The sequence below is a fragment of the Tribolium castaneum genome, chromosome 5 (assembly GCF_031307605.1).
Source record: "Tribolium castaneum strain GA2 chromosome 5, icTriCast1.1, whole genome shotgun sequence".
Taxonomy (NCBI): Eukaryota; Metazoa; Arthropoda; class Insecta; order Coleoptera; family Tenebrionidae; genus Tribolium; species Tribolium castaneum.
This window is the reverse complement of record NC_087398.1, coordinates 11,592,476-11,612,714: the sequence shown is the minus strand read 5'-3', so window position 1 is coordinate 11,612,714 and position 20,239 is coordinate 11,592,476. Positions and strand designations below refer to the sequence as shown.

General features: G+C 32.3%; 2 protein-coding genes across 5 annotated transcripts; both read right to left on the bottom strand.

Moving 5' to 3' along the window:
• Positions 1–2,120: 2,120 nt before the first annotated feature.
• Arr1 (Arrestin 1) lies at positions 2,121–7,802 on the bottom strand. The gene is made up of 6 exons (XM_961502.5): positions 7,523–7,802; positions 7,058–7,474; positions 3,284–3,524; positions 3,088–3,231; positions 2,912–3,041; positions 2,121–2,863 (listed from the first exon to the last, which is right to left on the bottom strand). Exons 1-6 carry the CDS (start codon positions 7,629–7,631, stop codon positions 2,771–2,773), a joined length of 1,134 nt encoding a protein of 377 aa, XP_966595.1. The 5' UTR covers positions 7,632–7,802; the 3' UTR covers positions 2,121–2,770.
• A 2,689-nt stretch (positions 7,803–10,491) lies between these two features.
• On the bottom strand, positions 10,492–19,930 carry dock (dreadlocks). Of its 4 annotated transcripts, none has more exons than XM_008194796.3 (5): positions 19,749–19,930; positions 19,491–19,690; positions 19,210–19,436; positions 15,169–15,864; positions 10,492–11,554 (listed from the first exon to the last, which is right to left on the bottom strand). In XM_008194796.3, exons 2-5 carry the CDS (start codon positions 19,600–19,602, stop codon positions 11,342–11,344), a joined length of 1,248 nt encoding a protein of 415 aa, XP_008193018.1. In that variant the 5' UTR covers positions 19,603–19,690; positions 19,749–19,930; the 3' UTR covers positions 10,492–11,341. The 4 variants fall into 4 exon arrangements, with proteins under 4 accessions (XP_008193018.1, XP_008193017.1, XP_969702.2 ...); XM_008194795.3 differs by having other exon boundaries at positions 19,491–19,651; positions 19,749–19,929; XM_964609.5 differs by having other exon boundaries at positions 19,216–19,436; positions 19,491–19,651; positions 19,749–19,929.
• Between the last annotated feature and the right edge of the window lie 309 nt (positions 19,931–20,239).

The window sequence follows — 20,239 nt, the reverse complement described above, 5'->3', positions numbered from 1 at the left end:
GGATCTTTGAATGCAAAACTTTAGCCTCTTTTCGACTCGTTTTTGATACAATTCGTTGTAAAACAGCTCAGGTTCGCATAAAGGTGTTTCCCAAAAGTCTACATCTGCGACAAACTTGTTATACAACTGGATTTGGATATTTATGTGTTGAGTGTAATAGAGAATTTGGTAAGCGTGCACTAGTAGCATGTAAGTGGTAACAGGACTCATTAATTTCATGAGAATTAGGAGGTATGTTTTATGATTAGGAAAATAGTCGTAGATTAAACGTAAAACGAAGTAAATGTGCAGGTCCCTCGGCAAAGGTATTAAGTTGTGTACAGTTGCAACAATAAGGAGTAGAGTATTGCAAATAGCAAAAATTGTCACCATCCTGACTTTCAACTTAATTTTGGAGTGGATTTTTTCACCGGCAGAATCTATGGCCCAAAGTTTTATCTCGTCTTGTAAATTGTGAATTAATTTGCCTTTGAATACTGCTATTAAAATGGCAAGTGATGGCTGAAAAACATTTTTTCAAATAAATTGGAGGAAAATTAGACTTTTGTAAATACGTAGAATCCCCCAAATAAGACCGGTGCATAATCAATAAACTCTCGAATATCGATCACATACAAAACGAAGTAAATCATCAAGACATTTGAACCCACTGGTAACGCCAGAAGAGTTACTAGTAGGATGATTTTAACAGGCAACGGTTGCAAAATATCAGATGCCATAAATTTGATGAGTTTTAAAGGATCATCTAAAATTTAGTCAAAACACCTACTGCACCTTTTGTATTTGTTTAAAAACCTGTCATGGGTTTTATATCTGGGTGGTCCATGTTGTACGTTACTTTTTATTCTGTGATAGCAACTATGGCAATACTTTCTTTTATTATGTCGAATTTCTTCGATAAAAATATTAATAAATTCACTTAATAGGGCTGGAAGTCAATAAGGGTCATTATTATTGCCATTATCATTACTTTAACAATTTTGCGCATTATGGTAAAAGATCAAATAGAAATGCGACGAATTATTTTAAGTCTTCGGCCAAAATTTCCATGGATTTGGTGATTACCTATTTTAATAATGTATTGGACGCTATTATTGTTTGTTTAGGTATTTGTTTAATTGTAACAAAACTTTGAAAACTTCTGAAAAAAATGTTCAATTTTTTGTCATAGGAACTTTTAATACAGTTTTATGTCCTTTATTAGAACCCGAGAGATTGTACGATACTTTTGAATCATCTTATACTAGGTGAGGTAACCCTATCGCGCACTTAAGAAAATCGCGATTTCTAATTAAATAAAAAATAAAAATTTTACACGCCTGACTGTACTTTCGAAAGGTATCTTCCATGATTTTGTGGTAATTTTTCACTTACAGATAAAGATAATAATTAAAAAAATTAACGAAAAAGTCAAATACTGAATTTTATACTAAACCACGCGTATTCACATCAGATAATTGTTTACGAAATTAGCAAAAAGTATCATTCAGATTTTGAATTAAACGCACTTTTACATTTTAACTTATTTTTATTTATGGCTTGGTTTGCGTCTAAATAAAAAAGACCGACTATTAGAGGTAAATGAAGGTAATTATCATTCCTAATCAATAATTTAATAATTGTTTTAATATTCATGCACATTTGGTAAAAGATCAACTAGAAGTACCTGGAATTATATTAATTTATCGGCGACAATTTCCAACTAGGTGATTATTATTTTTAATAGTTTACTATATTAGACTTTTTTAAATAAATTATGTAGCAATGTTCAGGAGAGGGTTAAAAGCTTTTACTTAACTTGCTTTGTTGTCCGTCTGTCTGTTTCATATTTTACAAGCCAAATTTGAGAAGTGTTAAAAAACAATACGTTTATTACCGATTGAATTAGAAGTCACTTTTAGAGCATAATTAGAGCATTATTATTATTATTATTTTTATTATCATTATCTCTTCGTAGAAGGGTGCCATTTTTGAATTACTCGAAAACTAAAAAGAATTTCAAAAAAAACTATTCTTGAAAAATGATCACATTTTTAACGAACTTCATGTACTAATTAGTTTTTTTCGTAAAGAAAATAGGTGCAAAACTCTTGGTTCCACAATATTAAATGAAAAATTACTTCGTGTTATAGCGTTTTAATTCAAACAAAGCACAAACAAAAACTACAATAAAGACAATCAAAATAACAAAGTTAAATAATAAAGTTACCAAATAAGCTGAAAATACGAATATTACCGTTACACAGCAATCATTAACAAATAATTTAATAATTATTACGTGTGTACAAGGTGAGTCTGCAAACATTTTTACTTATCTCTAAAAATAATAACCGTACAGAAATCAGCGTTTTCTGTTAAATTAATTGATTGATTATAATTTTTCAATTTTTTCAGAATTTTTATACATTTATTCTTTATAAATAATGCATGTTCACTAAGAGCTACTAAAATGTCGCTAGCTCCAAAAATCATTAATTAAATAAAAACAAAAAATCAAATAAAAGAAGTATTGGGGCTAACAGCCATGTTTTAAACTATATTTTACCATCGTTTGTTTTATATTAACTCTAGAAATACTATTAAAATTTCGCTATTTTCTAACTCATTAATATTAAATATCGAAAAATTCTGAAAAAAATCACACGCATGGCGAAAAATAAAGTATTTAGTAGAACTTAGGACGCTAAATTCTGTGCAATTTTTTATTGACAAATTAATAGGAAAAAGTACTTTCAGCAGACTTATCTTGTATCATATAGGTTCAATGATTTTATTCGTCAATGTCATTATCCATGGTGTCCTGTCTGAACATTTCCACATCCGCCTGACTGTCGGCATGAATGACTTTGCCCCTGTTATCCGGCTGTAAAAAACAATAAATTGGGGCCCGAAATTTCAGACCACTATTTACCTTCGGATGCATCAAAATGAAAGGCAATTCGGCGGCCAGTTCGCCCCCTAAAGCCCCCAAATACAGCTTAACCTTAACAGCATACGAGACAATGATCCCGAAGGCGTCCCTCTGATCAGGTGACGCCAACCTGGAAAAAAACTTTAAACCGAAATCACTAAAATTTGAAAAAATACAAAGTCGTAGAGGCTAAATTCGTCTCCTGGCGTTTCAATTGGCCGTCAAGTGCTATCCCGCGTCTGTCCTTATTGGTAGAGAGTAGGGGCACCAAATAGACGACTTTTTGGAGACTTGAGCCAGGCTGAATAGGGCAACCCTCCCTTAAAAAATTTTTTTTGAGTACTTGACAATTTTTTTTCGATAAGTTTTTACTGGGTTTCGATGCTAGCCACAGTGGATCTGTACTGGCCGTTTTGGAACAGTACCACGTCCACTCCTTGTTGTACCATGACTTTAATCTTTTTCACAATTTTATTGCTGTTGTTCCGAATGCAAATATTCGTTGCGATTTTTTCGCCATGGTGGTACAACTGCTTGTCTAGGGTCACTTCCAGCTCCAGTTCGCCAGGACTCAGCATGAAGTCCTTTCGGACTACGGTGCAAGGTTGGCGCCCTTGGTGGGTAGATGGATAGATAGTTTATTATTATGTACAAACTTTTACATTCGTCATATATATAATTATAATAAAATCATAAAATGTAAATATTGAAAGGAACAGAAAGCGTTCTCTACAAGTTTAAATGATTGAAAAACAATATTCTTAATAGATAAAGGCAGCACATCATAGTAATAGGCTGTGTTATTTCTTGATTTAGAGAACCTTAAGTAGTTAGGTCTATACAGGTATCAAGTTCTGGTGGCATAAGTATCACAAATTCATAACAATGATAAGAATTTTGATTTTTGTGCATAAATAATAAACACTGAACTATTATATGAACACGGAACTGTGTAAGTTTTTAAATGTATAAATAATATGACAAACAAGGTTGGACCCAAGACGGACCCTTGTGGCACACCATATTTAACTTCTTTTTTAAAAAATTCAATTTGGTTTACACCAACATTTATTTCCTATCGTCTAAATAAAACTGTAGTAGTTTGATACTTTTATCACAAAAAATATATAATTTTAGTTTGCTTAGTAAATCGCTTGAGACTACTAGGTAAAAAGTCTTGGAGATGTCAACAAAAGATGCATAGGTATTTTTTTGACTCAAATCCATTATCTATTCAATATATTTTTACTTAATTTATAACTGTCAGGCTGGTTGAGCAGTTGGATCGGAAACCAAATCATATCGTATCGTATTCCGGATGTGTTTAGAGATTTTTTTTCTTATATTTTATATTCAACGTATTCATATTTGTATTTTGTTTTACTAAATTAAATTACAGACACACCAAATAATCAGAAATCTTTAAATGTGAACACAATATTACAAATTATTGAATGGAAATTACTCCATAAGGACGATGATGTTCGCTTAGAACGAACGATGGGATATAACGAACAAATTCTGAAGTTCTTTAAGTGTTCGTTATAACCGAGTTCCGCTGTAGTTTAAAAACTATTAGTTTTTGTGACTACAAATTCTTTCTCTCCTGAAATTGCTTGTTTGGTAGAGGATCTTACGCACAAATAAATTTAATCGCGCTGTCGAGAAAACACCGCTCTACCAAAAGAAGAGAAACCAAAAAATAAGTATAATTTTCAAAACAAAATAAAGAAACTCAAAAACCCGCTATAGTACCACTCTAAACAAGTGTATAATTTAAACAGTCCAGTTAGTTATTGGTCTGTACTCAAAGGTGACCAAGTTATTTTGTGCTAATTCTATAGGCATTTAAAAGCTCATACAAACACCCAGATGGTCTGACAAATTTGGATTGTGAAGCTACCGAGTAATCCGTTGAAAAAATATTATCTAAACAACAAACAAACAAAAAAAACCTTGATGATCTAGTCAGAAAGACACAAGCAGCTCTAGCTAAAGAAAAAGTATAATACACAGACAAAACGTGAAAATTGTTGGAATAAAGAATGTGAAAAACTGAAAAAAGAAGCTAGAGATAAACTAAAAGAATTGAAAAAAGGAGTAGGTACAAAAACAGCTTATTTGAAAGCAAGAAAACGGTACAAGAAAATTGTGAAGAAAAAAAAAACAGCAAAAAGAAGAAGTTAAGAAAATAAAAGAAATTAGAACAAAGTCAGCGGTGTGGAAAAAGTATGAAAAAATGGAAAGACCACTTTATGGAATTACTGAAGGGAAACCAAAACAATTGTACCGCGACGAAAAGTGTTGAACCATTGGAGGAAATAAACGAACTTACAAAAGAATAAATAGAAAATCAGATTAGGAAATTAAAAAAAAGAAAGTTACAGGAGAAGACGGAATTCCAAACGAAGCCACAGAAAACCTATAATAAAGGTTATATGAAGTCCTAAATAGAGTTTGGAAGGGAGGTAGATTGCTTACAGACTGGAGTAGAGGACTATTTAATCAGGGTTTAGTAAAGGAACGGGAGCCATGGACAACGTTTAGATACATTCTAAAGCATCTTGTTAAGAAAGAAATACGTAAAGATAGAGGACGAATGTCTCATGGATTTTAAAAAAGTCTTTGATAGCGCGGACACAAAAAATTAATCCAAATTTTAAGAAAGAAAGGGGTCTGCAAGTGATTGGTGAGAAGAATAGAGAAGAATTATAAAGAAACAATTAATTAAGTAAAAATAGGTGAAGTAAGGTAATAGGTAAGTAAGGCAAGGTTGTCCATCAAGCCCTGCATTATTCTCAGCATACCTGGAGGACATATATGAGGTTCTAAGAAAGGCACAAGTTAATGGGATAGTTATTCGTAGGCCGAAAGTGTGGTCCCTGGCGTTTGCATAAGACTTGATGATTGTAGTAAAGAGCAAAAGCGAGATGAAGGAAATAATAATTAATAGTCTTTATTATGGGCGAAGTTTAGCCGAAGCTATCCCAACTTAACCCCAAGAAAAAATACAAGAAAATAAAATAATCATAATCATGAATAAACAACAAAAAATTAATGTGATAAACAAAATGAAATCAAAACAAGAATAAAATGAGGAAAGTAAATATTAATAGTAAAAAGAAAAATAATAAATAAATAATAAAAATAATGGAAAGATACGTAAGAAATAAAAGATTGGGAGTAAAAGTAGATGGTCAAAAATGATGGTGTGGGAGGAAAAGTAGAAAGGAAAAAGGGTGAATGGCAATAGGAAGGGAAAAATATACAACAGGTGGAAGAGTTAACTATTTGGGTTATGTAATAAATAGCAAAATGTTAGACACAGCCCAAATAAAAGAAGCAGCAAAAAAGCAAATAAGGTTTTAGGAAGTGTGTGGAGCTAGGGAGATCGTAAATTTGCTGAAAGTTGTAATGTATGGAGCAGAAGTGTGGTGCAAGATATAAAAGTATATAAAATCAGTGATAGGGCTAAATAAACAAACGCCAAGATACATAATAAGAGAAGAAAGCAAGAAAGAAAAATGAGTGGAATCGGGAAAGAGAGTGAATGCAGAATTCTGCAACAGTGTTGGACAGAAATAAAAAAAATAAATGAAAATGTTAGATGTTAGATGGAAAGAACGAGAAAAATACCATGAGGAGAAGAAAAGGTATACGTATATAGAAATTGAAAGAATGGGAGAAAGAGGAAGAACAATAGAAGATGAACTGAAATTGAGAAATGTGGACACAGATAGGCAGGAAAGAATAACACGTATAAGAGAACGCAAAATATGCCCTGCTTATTAACGATGAACTCCCCAAATACTTAAGATGAAAAGTAAAGATAAGAAAATCAGCCATATTTAGATGTGGAAATAAGGAAAGGGAAAACGAATTTTAACAGGAATATAGGGAAAGAATGTGCAGAAGGAAGGAATACCTTAGAACATTGAGTGTGTGGAACTACCAGACTGCGAGTTTGATTAGGAAAAAGTTTTAAACGAAAATGGTGAAGGAAAACAATGGATGAAAAAACTGACGGGTATAAGAAGAAAATTGGAAATAAAAAAAGAAGTGTAAATATACGTAATGTGGAATAAATAATGATGTCAAGTAGGACTAAAAAAATATTCAGGCAGTAGTGTTTTTGTTTTCTGTTACCTTGTTTCGAAGGGGCGTATTGCACTTTCCTGATAGCCATCGAAACGGTGCTCCTTTTGTGGGACCGATCGGTTTCGTTCTCTCCAACAAAAAGCTTGACGTAATAATGCACTCCGCAGGGTTGGCCCTCATCTTCAGGCCCCGGCTGGAGGGTGACAGATGCGGGCGCATTGGGCGGAAGCGTGAAAGTGAAAGGAAAGCAATTCGGGCCGAGTTTTCTCATGAGCCGGTCCTGGAGTTTGGTAAAATTTTGCTTGTCGCTCGGAGGTGGGTACACAAGTTCGGTGGCCAAGTGAAGGTCTTTTTGGAAGTTCAAACCCATGACTTCGTCCTCTTCTCGTCCGTACCGGAAGCTGCAAATGATTTGGCCGAAGATTTTTCGGTCTTTGTAGTCGTTGTCCACCACCACGACTCCGTCTAACGCCGCGAAAAATTACTATTTCCTCCCAGTTTTGCGAGACTTACCGATGGGTTCAACCCCTGAGATGTGGTCGACAAAGTCGCGCTTGCCCAAGTACATCGTGAGTTTGCCATTTGGAGCTTGTTTTTTGAACACGCGGAAGTTGAAAACCATGCTAGCGTTTGGCGGGTTTCGAGTTTTTCGAGGGTTTTATAAGGCGGGCTTGGGGCTTCTTAATGCGATTAAATTTAACTGGATTATGATGTTTCACGCGCAACGTAATAAATCATCGACTAGCAACAATTTGTTGCAATGTAATACTATCTTAATAGCCGTAAAGCATGCTAATTTTGCGGCAAACAAATAATAGGCAGGGCCGGATTGAGCATCATTGACATAATCATAGGTGTATTCTCTCGACCATGACCAACCAGTTGTTGGAAAATCCACCAGAAATGCTTTGGATTATCTCAGTTCGATTTATTTTTAACGAAAGAAATAATTTTCTTACTAGAGATTTTTCAAATAACTTGGCTCTTGTTGATGCCTGGTCTATAAAACGGTTTTGCGTCGCTTTGAAATGGCTAATAACGCCTTATTCTGACCGAAAACGATCAGTTTCGTAGAAAATTCATAGTTGGGAACGATTACTTGTATAAACATAAAAAAGCTCGAGAAAGACTGAAATTAAAAATTATCTAACGAAAACAATTGAATCCCCCGTCTAGATAAAAAATACTGGATTTATAAAGATTCCTTGTCTAAAGATAAAAAAAGCTTTGGAAAGACTGAAATCGTTCTATTCTGTCGAAAATTAAAAGATAAAACTTGATTTCGATAGAGATTTCTTGTTTAAAATTGAAAAAACCCACTTCAAAAGGCTAAATTCGTCTTATTTGGCCGGAAACAACTATTCAAGGACCAGCTTAGTTGAAAACATTTAATTTCGAAAGATTCTTTATTTAAAAGTGAAAAAAAAGACTTCAGAAAGCTGAAAGCGTCTCATTCTGGTTAATAACAACGATTTTAGCACAACTTCAGTTAAAAATACTTGATTTCAAAAGATTCCTTGTTTTAAACTTTAGAAGTTTGAAATCGTCTTATTCTGGCCGAAAACAGCGATTTAAGCACCAGTTGAAAAGACTTGACTTCAAACAATTCCTTGATTCTTCTGTCGAAAAGAGCGATTTAAGTACAAATTTTGTGAAAATTTGTGAATTCTGAAACATTCTTTACTTAAAAGTAAAAAATAAAACACTTTAGAAAGATTGACATCGTCTTTTTCTCACCACAAACAGCTTTTTAAGCCCAAATATAATTGAAAGTACTTGATTTCGAAAGTTTTCATGATTAAAAATGAAAAAAAACTCTTTAACAGGCTGAAATCGTCTTATTTTGGACGAAAACAGCGATTTCAGCACCAGTTCAGTTGAAAAAACTTAATTTCAAACAATTCCTTGCTTAAAAATGAAAAAATCAAAACTTAGGTAAGGTTGAAATCGTCTTATTCTGACGAAAATAGCGATCCAACTACCAGTTTAATGAAAAATACTGGATTGCGAACCATTCTTTGCTTATAAATGAAAAAATAACTCTTTAGAAAGGCTGAAATCGTTCTTTTCTGACCGAAAAGTGTTATTTAAACACTAATTTAATTGAAAATACTTTATTTCGAAAGTTTTCTTGTTTAAAAATCCTCTTATTCTGACCAATAACAACGACCAATAACACCACTTGCTTGAAAACACTTGATTTCGAAAGATTCCTTGTTTAAAACACCTTAGAAGGTTGAAATCATTTTATTCTGGCTAAAAGCAGCAATTGAAAACACTTGATTTCAAACAGCCCCTTGCTTATTCTGACGAAAATCCGATTTACACAATTACACAAAATTGTAATAATAATAATAATTCAAGTAGCAATTTAGTGAAAAATACTGGATTTTGAAACATTCTTTATTTAAAATGAAAAAAAAAACACTGTAGAAAGGCTGAGATCGTCTTTTTCTGACCGCAAACAGCTATTTAAGCCCCAATATAATTGAAAATACTTGATTTTGAAAAAAAAATAGCGATTTCAGCCAATTTCATCACAAGTTTAATTGAAAAAACTTAATTTCAAACAATTCCTTGCTTCAAAATGAAAAATAAAAACTTACGTAAGGTTGAGGTTGTCTTATTCTGATAAAAAAAACTATCCAAGTACCACTTTAATGAAAAATACTGAATTTTGAACCATTCTCTGCTTGAAAATGAAAAAACTCTTTAGAAATCGTCCTTTTCGGATCTAAATCAGTTATTTAAGCACCAATTCAATTGAAAATTGAATACTGTATTTCGAAAGTTTCCTTTAAATACTTTTAATAAGGCTGAAATCGTCTTATTTTGGCCGAAAACAGCGATGTAAGCACAAGTTCAAATGAAATCACTGTTTTTGAACAATTCCTGGCTTGAAAATGAAAAAAACGACTCTTTGAAAGGCTGAAATAGTCTTATTCTGGCAGAAAAAAACTATCTAAGTTTTGCGAAAAAACACTTTACTTCGAGAGATTCTTTACTTAAAAATAACCTTAGAAACGCTGGAATCGTTTTATTCTTGTGACAAGTTTAGTGAAAAATACTTGATTCCAAAAGATTTCTTGCTTAGAAATAAAAAAAAAGTTTAGAAAGGCGATCGTCTTCTGAAAACAACGACTTAATTACTAGTTTAATTAAAAATTATTTCGATAAATTGCTTGCATACATGTGGAAAAATATATTGGAAACGCTTAAATTGTCTTATTTTGGCCGAAAATAATGATTTAAACACCAGTTTAATTTAAAACAATTGATTTCCAAAGATTCCTTGATTTGGAACGAAAAAAATCGCTTCAGGAAGGTTGAATAGTTTTATTCTTATTATCTTGTTGCTTGCACAATCCCGCAAAATGTGTTTCTAATTGTTTTATTTGTATTTTCCCGCTTTGGAAATATAACTGAATACGTCCCCGAGCGAGTGATAATTGTGTTAGTGTGAAAAATAATCGGTGCTGGAATGGTTTGTATAAGTATATTGAGAAATATGCAATACTCGTTTGACATACAGGCTCATGTTTATTTACATAATACACACAATTATTTTAATGACAGAAGTTGTCACAAAGCTTAAACTATTTATTCACTAACCGTCTAATGTGGCCGAGTATGGAGTGTCCAACTCCAGGATTAAAATTATCCTAATTACGTCATATCGAGTAAATAAATGGTCCTAAGAGCCTTCGTTATAAAAAAATTACAATAAGGTACTCAAAAAATGTCAAGCTATCTAAGCGCAGTTATTTGATTTATGATATGATTTTTTTACAATTTTAATTATAAAAAGTAGAAAAACTTTTACACTCTCCAACTTTGTAATAATTTCAACAGTCGATTAATTTGATTTTTAACAATAATTCGAACGGGTGTGTTCCTGTAAATAATCAGAAGATGAGACCATATATTTATTATTAAATAATTCAAACTCACAAAAACTCTCACATCAATTACCTATAATTACGTTTATGTATAATAAATACAGTGGAAAATAAGACTGTACCACTAGTCAATCAAAACTCGTTTACAAAAAATATAATTCCGTCCTTAACTATCCATTTTGGCTTTATATCATCGAAATTTCCGGAAGCAACCAATCCTTACACCTACGTTATGAGTATTGACGATATAAAAGCTGCAATGTTTTCTTCTTCTTCAACACTGAGAACTAGTTGTGCTTGTGACTACTGGTATTTGACATAATACACGCGCCCTCTTGGCTCACGAAATAAAAAAATATACATAAAAATGACCAGATTTTTCGTTTTTAACGTCACTTGTGACACACAAAAAAAGAGAGAATCAAAACTGTCTTTATCCGTTGGTGGTTGGCTTAGGTAATGGACGTACGAGGTACAATTTTTCGCCCTGTTTGTTCGTGTAAATCGGCGCCCTCTGGTAGTGGTCGACGAGTTGGTCTAACGTGTGGAATTTTCGTTGTCCGATGCAGTACAGCGCCCCCTCGACGTGGACGCGGAAGTGCTTGTTGCGTCCGGGGGCCTTCAGCGACACCGAATAATCCCCCACCTAATAAAACATCATCAAATTCAAGCGCAATCCATTCACTTTTAATTTCGTTTTTTACTCAACTAGAAATTTATATATTTTTACGCCGGCCAAAAAACTTGAGCCACCCTGTATATTTGTTTCGTTGTTGATTTATTTCTACTTATTACAGATTTAGTTTTTGTTAATGATTACCGAACATTATCAAATTAGCTAACAAATATTCTAGAACATTGGTAATCTGGAATCTAAACACAAAAAAAATTAAAGCAAAAAAAACTTGGTGTCTGTAATATTTCCATAAAGCAGCATAAATACAATTTTGTCTTATTCTTATTATGTTACACTTGCACGAAGTTACGAAGATTTCGCTGAAATTATTTGCTCAAGAAATGAACCTTGAAAATGCACCTCCCTGTATATTTTTAGGTAGGCACCCCAAAAAAACGTTAAGTGACAAAGTCGTAACAAAAACCAATGAATCAGCCAAACCTCTTTGTTTCTCACCTTCGAAAATTACTTATCTGAGAGATAAATTTTTTGTTGGCTACTTTTTATCCATATTCTTACACAATTATTGTGCCGTTTAATTTTATTCAGTTTGGTAGTTGCTGTTGTCGCGAACGAACGGTTGATAAATAAAATTAGAATTTTGCGGTTCAAAAGTTAAAATTCGTTGGCTAGTGAGTGTCGGAGTTAGTGTGTGCTACCCCAGGGAAAAAATGAGGAAACAATCCGGATTAAAGGGTTAGTCTGTAATACTTTATTTTTAGAAAAATTACATTAAATCTGTGATATTTTCAACTAATTTAATGGTACATTGTTCTAATTTGATTGTTTTTTTTTTCGTTTCAGTAATACCGTTTAAAAAGATGATGCGATGATGTGATGTAGCAGAAAAAGATGGCATGAAGGTCAGTGCTCTTTTTTTTCCCAATGAGATAGATGGTGAATATTATGTTATAGTATTGATAATAACATTGATTTTATTATTGTCTTGCTACAAACTGTAGCAGAAGAAGCCATAAGTCTGTGCATTTTTTTTCCTATTTCAATACCGTTGAAGATAAAAACAAAGTTGTTAAGAATAAATTTCCCACAAAAAAAAGTCAACCGTTTAGACGGATTCGTTTCATTTTACCGGTGTCGAAATTTAAATCATTGAAGATAGAATTATAATTATGATGTTGGCTAACTATCTAACGTAATAGCCAACAATATTGACTTTTAAATAAAATTTATTCGGTTAGCATTTTTGAGATTTTATTTTATAATTACAAAAGCTTCATTGCTTTTTCCAAAAAAGTTAGACACCTGTTACCATTTTTTTGCGGTTGTGTAAATTATCTCGCACAAATTTAACACTTCGTTTACTATCACTGGTAAAACACCGTAAACAGTTAACTAATTGGTAAATATTTTTAAGGGCATTTCTTGAAACTCGAAATAAATCTTGTTAAAAATGTAAACATTTGACAATTTTTTTATTTTCCATAAATTTCTAAATTGATTTATTGTGTTTAACCTTCCTAATGTAAAATGATGTGTTTTAAAAAAAATATTAGTGTAATACAAGTACATCAGTTTTTTCAATTTAATAGGTTTTTAATTTTATATTTAGAGATTTTTTGTTTCTTAGGCTTCCACTATCTCATAGTTTCTTAGTATTACAGTCGCACAGTTTTTAAGTTTCTCAGTATTTCAGATTTTTTGTTTCTTAGCTTCCCCATATTTTATATCCATTTCCAAATCCATTTTCCAAATTTTTCATAATTTTTTGTGATTCTATTATCTTATACATAATTTCAGTTTTATAATTTCTTAATGTTTCTTATTTTGCAGTTTTATACTTTTTCATTTCTCACTCTTTCTAGTTCTACAGAACTGGAATTTTAATTTCACTGGTTTTTAGTTTTTTTGTATTTCATCTTTTCAGTTTCTAAGTTTTTCAGCTTTTCAATTAGTTTTTCACTTATTCACTTATTCTTCAGAATTTCAGTCTCAGTTCATTTTATCTTTTTAGTTTCGAAGCGTTAAAGTTTCTTAGAATGTCAGTGTTTGAATTTTTTATTTTTCTACTTTTCAGTTGGAAATACTGGTCGTATTATTTTTTAATGTTGCACTGCCTTTTATTACTAAAGATTCATGAGCCGTTGCAAAAGCATAGCATTACGAGTATTTTAGTCAAGCCATTTTGAAATGTTATTTACTTTCTCACTTTAAAATTTTAGTTTATGCTATTTATAAAATAGCAAAAAAAACCTGTAACTTGTTGAAGCCATTGAACACGTGAAAAAAGTACTTCAGGAGTGGAAAAATTAGTTAGTGACAAATTGTATAAAATAATTATGGATATAAAAATCTAACCAAAAATAGAAATATTAATTGAATAAAAAATAATCGTAATACACAGGTGCGTGATTTTAGTAATATATATTTCTAGCGGTAATTCCATACAATGAATTCATTTTTTAGGTAGAGATGAATTCTTACAGAAAAAAGGACAGATTTTACAACAGCAAATTTAGAACAATATTTAAGATCAACGTTTAGTTAACTTCTCCTTAGCTTTTTTGTGCAATTTTAAGTGTTTTACGTATTTCGGAATGGAATTTATTGCAATAAAAATTATGTCCCTGCTGTAGGAATTAATATAAAATGTGTCTTAAGTCACCAGATTTTAATACTTAATTTCTGTTTTTTTCCAACTTTTTTGACACTTAAATAAAGTTTCTAATCTTCTAAAAATAAACTTATAAAACTCTGGCGGAACATTTTTTATTATCATTATTTATTATCTTTATTATTTTATTATAAGTAGGTGCTTTAGTCTCCTCTAAACTAAAGACTAATACATAGTCAGAGGTAAAATTAGTGCATTTTATCGACAATCAAATTAAAAGAAAAAGTAAAATTCGGTGAGGAATTCCCTAACTTTTATCATGACTCAATTAATTTAAAATTCCTCAGGGAATCTTATGTTCAACTAGCTTGAACGTTTAAGGTCTTAGTGGCTGTAGAGAAACAGTTTTGCTGACTTTTTACAAATTTCTTACACTTTTTTTGATACGGGATAGTGCGTAAATTGATAAAAGCATAAATTTTGTTTTTATTCCTAGGAAGTTTTTTCAGTAAATTGTTATACACCAAAGTTGGCTACAAAATACCCAACCACTCATATTTTAAAAATTATAATTTTATGTTCAAATTCGTTAACTAAACGTATAAAATAGTACTTATTTGGTCTTATTTTATAAAAAGACACAGTTTTTAATACAACATTTTACTCTAATTCTTTTTCAGCTTGTCGATTACATTTTTCACAAACTATAGTTGTTTTGCCAATTTTTCGTTTTTCTTAAAGAGACGTTTTAAAATTATCAACAAAAAAATTATTTGTGGCTACTTTTTACCCAACATTTGTCTTCGTAGTGTTAATATATTTTTCGACTGCATCACCTTCATCCCTTACTCTTGAGAATTTATTGAAATTTAATTGTTTTTAATTCTTTGACTAAACATTTTTAAGCTTTTCCATAACATTTCGATTTAAAGACTATAACGATAACGGAACTGGGCCGTTTTATTTGTATGTCGTGTCGTAGTTCGGGCTATAGAGGTTCAACTGTACTTACATTCGTTTCACTATCCCTGATGAGAAAATCCCCATCGTGTCCTCTCTGATTCAGGAGATTATCACACATATACCTCGTGATACTCCCATAATACCACGGCTTGTCCACCAGATGGGGTTTATCGCCCATTGCCACTTGCGACCTCTCCATCGGCTCCTGTTTTCGGTCGAGAAACGGCTGAGTCAAATACTCGGACAACTCCTGCAGGTAATTCCTCGGCACCAAGCCGACCTGTCCTTGCGCATTCCTCGCTTTGTACCATTCGGGATCACTCGGAGGCCGATCTAAAATCTCCAATCGGTCGCCCTTTTCAAAAGACAACTCCTGGTCGTTTGTCGACGAGAACGAATACAACGCCACGACGATATCTAGCACGTTTTCTGCCATCGCGTACGTGTGAAGGGTATCGTCGGCGTCGCCCTCCTCCTGGGTGTAGTTCGAAGGGAACCAGCCGGCGACGTTCCCGCTCTGACCTCGCCACCAGCCGTCGTTGCTCTTCTCCAAGATGAGAATTCGGGAACCTTTGACGAGGGAAAGTTCGTCGGGTTGTTGGGCTTGATAATTGTACTTGACGACGGCGGTGCCGATGGCTTCGGAGGGATCGGCGGCTTGACGACGCGCCATACTGGGGGATTCCACCGTCCGGGAGGGAGAGTTATTCGAAGGGAGGGTTTTAGAGCCGGCGCCCTTTTTTACCTGCCGACGGAACCAAATTTATTTAAACGGAAGCAAGGCGCAAATGAAATTACAAATAGCGGCTTGGAGAAATCACTTAGGATGTGCTCAAAAATGCCGAGAAAAACGCCATTTATCGGTTAAATTATAAATAAATGAAAATATAACTCAAGAATTCGGAACAAATGATCGCTTATGGCATCTTATCAAAAGTGAGCATGACGTCTGTTCATAATTAAGCAATTTTTAAGTCAATGTGGTGGTCCAGGCACTCGTGAAAAAACATCTTGTATTCAACACGTACACAAAATAACTAAACTAAACTAAATATTTCCTCAAATATTTCGTTTTTTTTAACAAATATCTTTTGTTTTAAGTTCAAATAATAGACAATTAATGAAACTGAGGCTTAAATATGCTACTTTGGCTTTATTTAACGCAGAAATTAATTAATAAATTAATACAAAAAATTGCACAAAAATTCAAATAACTGAATAGCCTTTATAAATTTTATAAAAAAAATAATATTTTATATTTTCACCTTATGACTCCACAATTAAAATTTTACCGACTTCATGGAATCTTATCAAAACAAACTATATAGCTATTAGCTGTTTCAAAATTATAAAAACGCCAACGTCGCATTGTTATAAATTATTTATGCACTTAAACTTAAAAAAATTAATAGTTAATGTAATTTATAATTTCGATGAGAAATTTATAATTTCATTAATAACTATTTTATATTTTTATCAATCTTATTTAAAAAAATATTCTTTAAAATGCGACACTCGCGTTTTTATAGTTTTGAAACAGCTGATAATATCTAAGAAATATCTAAGCTAATACCTATTTCCTCGAATATTGATGTTTCAAATATTTCTTCTTGTTTAGTTAAAAAAGTGAATGACTATTCGTAATAAAACTGAGATTTAAGCATGATATTTTCGCTTTATTTTAACGCAGCCTCTTCTCAAATTAATGCAAGAAATTGCACAAAATGCAAGTTTAAATTTATTACTAATTCGGATGTTCTGCCCTACGTGTAGGTTAATTTTTAAATGGAATTATTACTTTCGTTTCATTTTTTACTATGTGATTTCTCATACTATTTTTTATTAATGTACGCCACACTATTGTTAATAGAGATGTCTTTCTTTTTGAGTGTAGAAAAAATTGCCAAATAAGACACAGAAGTGTCGAGTGTTTTATTACTTTTAAAATTATTTGGTTGCTCATTTGTAAAAAAAAGACAATCTTACGTCAAACTGTTTTTGTTTTATGAAACACATCGAGAAGCCGTGTAGAGTTAGTTGTGCAAATTTTTAAAATACGATTGGAATTGCTTACAATCATGTACTTTAAATTATTAAAATTATCTTTAGAATTTATATAATTTATTTCGGAGTTACGGAATTCTTTTTGGAATTATTCCAGATTACCTTTGGTACGTTCAATTTCTTAGAATTATAGAAATTATGTTGGAATTACAACTTTTAAATTAGAATTACAGGAATTAATTGATTAATTAATTAATTCTGACGATGAATTATTGTGATTTCGGTAATTTTTTTGGAAACTGAATTTCCGTGAATTTTTTTTTTTGATAATTAGAATTACCTCTAAGTACACATTTTTTTTTTCAAGTTAACGGCCCCTCGGGCCAATTAGATTGATGTTTCATTTCATAATTCATAACGGATTTACGGTAACGCTTCACTCAGTTTATTTTACGCCTTATACTTCTTTACAAATAAACAATAAAATTAAGTTCAGATTTCTAGTAATGTTAAACTTCAGTTACATTTTGTCGTCCCGTTAACTAGAGTTGTTTTCATATCTGATGGCGATAACAAAACACTGTTACAAAATCAACTTATCCGTGTCAATTTTCTCATGAACGTTTAAGAGAATTTTAATATTAAGGGAACAGGAAGTTTCAAAAATTCAGCAAAAATTATTATAACAATTAACATAATTTTGTGTTTTTATAGAAAATAACACATGTGTTCAAGAAAAGTATATTGAAAGTAATCATAATTTTATTTATTACTAATTATTAATTTTATTAATTAAATAAGTTTTACTAAAAAAATTGTTACTCACCAACTTAAATCAAGCGAAACATCGTAACTGTCATTTTCGAAATTTTTTGGCTGTATTGGAAAAAAATGCCACATAATTATGTGATTCTTTGTGTATTTTATTGAAATATTTCTAAAGCACTTTAAAAATTTTAATCTAAGTGAAACACCTATGTTTTTGATTGTAGACGTAATAATAGGTTCGAAAATTAAAATATAAAGTAATTTTTTAATTAACTAACAGTCATAACTAATCGCGATACCACCTGAAAAATGATAATAGTCTACTTAATTAATGATTTTTGGGGTTTTTCGTATCAAAAAAGCATTTACATGTTTGAAAAACTTAAAACTAACACCATTTTAGATTTTATTTGGTAATTTTTCGGTTTATCATCAAAATTACATCAGTTTAAACTTATTTTGTATTTTTTGGGCACGTTTTTAATGAAATCTTGCACAGTAAATACATAAAAAAACATAAGTCTTTGTGGTTCAAAAACAAACTAAATCGAAGGCAAAATAACATAACATTTTTTAGAATTTCTTTGAAAGTTAAGTTAATTCTTAAAGTTAAGGTTTTTCATAAGGAAAATAGTGAAATTAAGGCAAATTACTTCCAACAACAATGTCGTCAACATAAAAAATATTAGGCTATCAAAGATCAGAGTCGAAGAAAATTACGTTTCCACTTGTTTTTCAATAAAATCGACTTTATTTTAAAAAATATTTAGCTTAAATTTGACATTATGTCAGGTGTTACCCAGCAACGGAAGTTAGTATTTAAATACAGCACACCAATTTGGAACGGACATTAGTTATTCACTATTTTAAAAAATATTATTTACACAAAACACTACCTGAACAATAATCAGTTGAAAATAAAACGTAATAATGTTTAATTAAGGCTTTATAATTTCATGTTTACGCTTGATTATGCTTCCTTTTTAGAAAAAATCTCTGGAGATGACACACGCTTATCTCGCTTGTCCTTGGGTAATTTACATAATGCCAACATAAAAAGTTTAATTATTTTTACGCCTAATATTGTCTCTTCCCGTCAAATATATAGCCAAGTCAATTTCTGGCCTTGAACAAGTCAAGTGCCGTCTTGATTAAAAAACTTTCGGTAGTTTCTGACCCAGTTGTTTGTTTTCTTAATTCAAGAGCTTGGAAACGAATCATTAGTGTTAAAATTTGATGTGCTATCTAATTAAAGATTGGCGTAAACAGTGGGAAAGCGTAAAAATTTAAGAGCCCCATAAAAGCCCCATACACATACCGTTACCTTTTTCTTGATACTATCAAAAAGTGACGGTTTCTCTTTCTTAACATAGTTGCTTGGCACATAACCGGCTTGATTTCTCGAATTCTGCACTTTCCACCAATGCTTGGAGTCGTCGAGGAGCAAATAGCGCTCGTTCTTCCTGAGGTCGAGCTCCTGGGGGCCCTGTGCGGCGTAATCGTACTTGGCCACAACATGGCAAATGTCATCTTGCCCAGTTTTGCCTAAAACACCCCACAATCACAAAAGGCCCCCTTGAAAATCCAGGGGCAGACTACCATGTCGTATGTTTGGTGCAGCCATCGCATGGGGGGTCGATTTAGCGCCGAAATTACTCTTAGACTGCCAAGAAGGCTCTGGCATTCCCCGAACAGATCTGGTCTCCAACATGACCACAAGCACAACTATCTAGTGCTAGCCCACATTCATGCTTCTACCACTACAACAATGAGAGACGATTACATGCCGGGGGCCGATGCTACAGGGGGTGGGACCAAAACAAGATATTCATTTTTCACACTCAAACAAACACTCACCGATTTTCAAACTGGACATAGTACTTTATTACACATCAGTGGTCGGGTTGAAGCACCATTTGCAACAGTTTCACACATAGAAAATTATTGCTCCCACCCTCCACGGTATTTTCAGAAGACATCACAATCGCACAGGGGAGCTTTTGCGGAAAATGGCGACAGGGGGCGCGCCCCACGCTGACCTTGACGCGCAGCGCGCCAAATTTAAACAACAAACAACACCTCTACCCCAATTCTAGCTTTGTTACCTCTTTTCTTACAATGATTTGTTACTTACACAATTTAAACTACTATAAAGTAAATATTTTAAACGAGAATAAATACATTAATAAAAATAAAATAAGTGCCAAAGTACAGAAAACGGCAAAGTTGCAGCGGACCAGCTATAGTTTACTTGTGTGAAGACAGTTCCTTCAATTTCCGAAGATATCTGAACACAAACCACTTTCACACCGGACAAAATATCAAACTGATGTTTTTAAGCAAAATTG